We start from the raw sequence: 3,743 nt of genomic DNA, 5'->3' as shown, positions 1-3,743 counted from the left end.
AGAGGGAAAGTGAGAAATCATCCCCCACCCCTTGCCCCACCACAGGAAGATAGTCGTGCTGCAATTCCTTCTCCGTTCTCTTCCTGGGATTTTGGGCATGCATGCACATGCACCTGGTGTGATTTTTAAACCGAGGGGTCTGGGACTCAAAACTTGGTCAGCCATGTGAGAATCCAGTGCCTTAACCACCAGGCCACCTGCTGACCTGTATTGTTACATAAGTCTCCCAGATAAGCATTATAATTATTGCTCTATCATATGATCTTGCCCATAAGTCTCCCAGATAAGCATTATAATTATAGCTCTATCATATGATCTTGCCTTTTTTTAAAAAAAGAGAATTACATGTATGTAAGTTTTTTTTTTTTTTTCGGAGAGGTTTTTGCTATAGGGCGTGTACACTCACCAGACAGACAGACAGAAAGCGAGAAATCACCCCCCAGGGGCGATGGCCACGCCACAGTCCCTTCTCCTCCATTCTCCTCTCGGGATCTTGGGCACGCACACACACGCGCCTGGCATGAGTTTAAGCCAACGGGTCCAGGATTCGAACCACGGTCGACTACGTGGGAGTCCAACGACATAGCCATTATGCTAACTGCTGGTCCCTATATGTATGTAGTTTTAAGTATTTAATCACAGACTTATCATTTTCAGTGCTCTTAACTCTTGTGGATTTGAACTACAGCCTGATACAATTTTCCTTCATCCTGAAAGCCATCCTGGGTTGATGTAGGCAATGGTTGCAGCCTTAGTTAAGAGGACTGCAGACTCTCTTCTTATCTCAAGTTTTGCAGCTTTTCATGACTAAACACTTCTCAATTTGTTCACATTTGGTTCATGTCCAAGGCCAGAAATATTTTTGACAATTTTGCCTAGTTTTTTAGTTGTTTTTTGGAAAGATAATTTTCTCAACTTTTCACTCTGCCTCGGCTGGAAGTCGGCTCACCTGCTTCGTTATTTTTGCAGAGTATAGGTGATTTTTTTGTGCCATTATAGAGACTGGGCTCAGAGCGAAGGCAGGTCCGAAAGGAGACCTACTTTTTCTAAGTCGATGGGGCTCCGCAAAAGGGAAGGAGGTGGAGGGCAAGGTGTGGTTGGGCCCTTATCACCTTGTCTGCGTTCATGCCCTGAACTCCCATCTGACCCCGGAGGTGACAGGAGGCTTCCCCCTTCAAAACACCATTGTCCTTGTGGAGCTTTTCTTGCCCCCTCTTGTCCTGGATGTGCCCTGTCTGGGGATGCGTAGACATGGAAGAGCCAGCGTTGAGTGGTACCTGCCTCTTAGCCATGCCTGTGACTGCTGGCCGCCCTCTGGGGGTTGTGAAGGGGCTCAAAGCAGAGAGCAGGGCTCCAGGGTGAGCTTGGCTCTGTATATTCTGCCTGAGGCTTTCATCCTCCTTGCAGCCTGCGTTGCACAGATGGGCACTGGTTCTGCGGTGTGTTTGGACCTGGAGGGAGGGTGGTGGGTCTCTCTTTGGAGTGTCTATGTCCAGCTGGAGATTTGGGGGGAGCTGCGGATAAAGAGGGAGAGGAGAGAAAGTATTTGTTCCCAAAGGCAATATGCTGACTGCCCCGTTAAATCGTATGCGTAATTCTGGAACAACTTTACTGGTTGGGTCTCTTGTGTCCTGGACAGATTTTCTGCAGAAAAAAGCGCAGTGTTATTTTATTGTTGCCTCTCTCTGCAGATAAGGCCTTGAGCACTTTTGTAACCAGATGCCTTTGCCTTTCTTTCCTGGCAGAGGAACGTCACCGCGTCCGGAGTCATCCCTCAGATTTCCCTGATCATGGGTCCCTGTGCTGGCGGGGCTGTCTACTCCCCGGCCCTGACGGATTTCACATTCATGGTAAAGGTAAGAAAGAAAGACCTGTTTCAGGTGTCCTCTGAGAGTCGTGTCGTTCCTTACCTGCAGTAAAAATAATTCCTGACCCAGATCTAGGGTGCTATCTGCATTCTCAGTGGCTTTCAGCATGGCGATGATAAGGTCTTAGTGGAGAGAAGGTTTTGGCACAAAATGTGTAGCTCCTGGGGCTTTGGGAGCAGAGGTGCTCATGTGCTTCACCACTGGGTGATTTTGCTCGTTGATCTGAATTGCAAATGATTTCCAAGTGCTCAAAGGATCCTGTCCTCTGCCCAGACAGAAGAGTGTTCACTGAAGGCTATTGAGAAAGTTTCTCAGGAAACTTTTCCATCGTCAGTTTTAGTGGGAAGTTGTTTCTGATGTCCACCTTTTATCTCTTCAACTCTTTGACCTCTTACTACATTTTACCCGTCATGGTAAAGTCCATTTCCAGCTTCACTGTGAGACTTACATATCTTTATTACATTTATGACTTTAATGGAATGATATTTAAAAATGACTTTTAAATGACACCTACTTGAACTTATTTTTCTCTTTATATATAAATCATAAGTTACAATAACTGCGTAATCCATACATCTTTGTAGGGTACAGAATGGTCTTTAAAAGCATATATATGTTGTATAATAAACAAATCCAGGATATAAACATATTCACCACCTTCAACATTTTTTTTTGTAGTTTTTTTTTTTTTTTTTTTTGCTATAGGGCGTGTGTACTTTCCAGAAAGACAGAGAGAGACAGAGAGACAGAGAAAGCGAGAAATCACCCCCCAGGAGGTATGGCCACGCTGCAATCCCTTCTCCTCCATTGTCCTCTTGGGATCTTGGCCACGCACGTACACACGCCCGGCGTGAGTTTAAGCCACCGGGTCCGGGACTCGAACTGCGGTCGACTACATGGGAGTTCAGTGACATAGCCATTACGTTAACTGCTGGTCTCAACATTTAACATTATGTTGTGAACATTTGAAACCTGCTCAAATGGTTATTCCTCAAGTATGTTCTAAATTGTCCATGACATTCTTTACTGTCAGGTTCTGTTCTAAAGAAAAGCATGTTGTTTAAAAATCAGGCAACAACAAAGATAATCTTAACATAGGCAATGAAAGAAGAATTTATAATTTCCATGTAGAGGACTGCGGAAGAGTTTATACTCTGAAAAAATTTGTAGCTATCAATCATTGGTCTAGTTAGAGATAGGTAAAATTGTACGTAACAATAGCTCATTGGGAAGAGAGAGAAAAATAAAACTTACTCATACACCATCAGTTCTTGTAAGAGCTAATACTGTACTGTACATAAGGAAATAAGTCTTTGAAAAAGCAAAGATAACAGCTTTCTGGCCAGCAGGTGGCGTGGTGGTTAGGAAGCTAAAAAGGCAAAGATGAAACAATTGGAGAGGCCAGCAGATGGTGTAGCAGTTATGTGGCTGGACTCTCACATGACCGACCTCAGATTGAGTCCTGATCCACTGGCCTGAGACTCACGCTGGGTGCGTGTGTGTGCATGCCCAAAATCCTGAGAGGAGAATGGAAGAAGGGATTGTGGTGTGGCCACAGAGGCAGAGAGACAGAAAGTGGGAAATCACCCCCCAGGGGAGATGGCCATGCCGCAATCCCTTCTCCTCCATTCTCCTCTCGGGATCTTGGGTACACATGCACACGCACCCAGCGTGAATTTAAGCCACCAGGTCCGAGACTCAAACCATGGTCAACTACATGAGAGTCCAGCGACATAGTCATTACGCCATCTGCTGGTGCCCTCGGTTTATTATCCATTACTGTTGCTATTTATTTCAATACTCAAATTGTTCTTCACTTAGCCAGTGGGAGCACCTGTAAGCCGGCCCCTATGACCTTTTTTTTTTTTTTTTTTT

General features: G+C 45.1%; 1 protein-coding gene across 1 annotated transcript in view; it reads left to right on the top strand.

The window, feature by feature from the left end:
- PCCB (propionyl-CoA carboxylase subunit beta) overlaps nucleotides 1-3,743 on the top strand; it is an 83,757-nt gene that overhangs the window by 44,254 nt on the left and 35,760 nt on the right. The window contains exon 6 of the mRNA XM_006171544.3: nucleotides 1,746-1,856. Within this exon, the coding sequence (XP_006171606.1) occupies nucleotides 1,746-1,856 (111 nt within the window). The remainder of the gene's footprint in view (nucleotides 1-1,745; nucleotides 1,857-3,743) is intronic.

This window comes from Tupaia chinensis, unplaced genomic scaffold (genome assembly GCF_000334495.1).
Source record: "Tupaia chinensis unplaced genomic scaffold, TupChi_1.0 Scaffold149831_1, whole genome shotgun sequence".
In the NCBI taxonomy this organism is placed as follows: domain Eukaryota; kingdom Metazoa; phylum Chordata; class Mammalia; order Scandentia; family Tupaiidae; genus Tupaia; species Tupaia belangeri.
The sequence above is the reverse complement of the archived record's forward strand: the minus strand, read 5'-3'. Positions and strand labels throughout refer to the sequence as shown.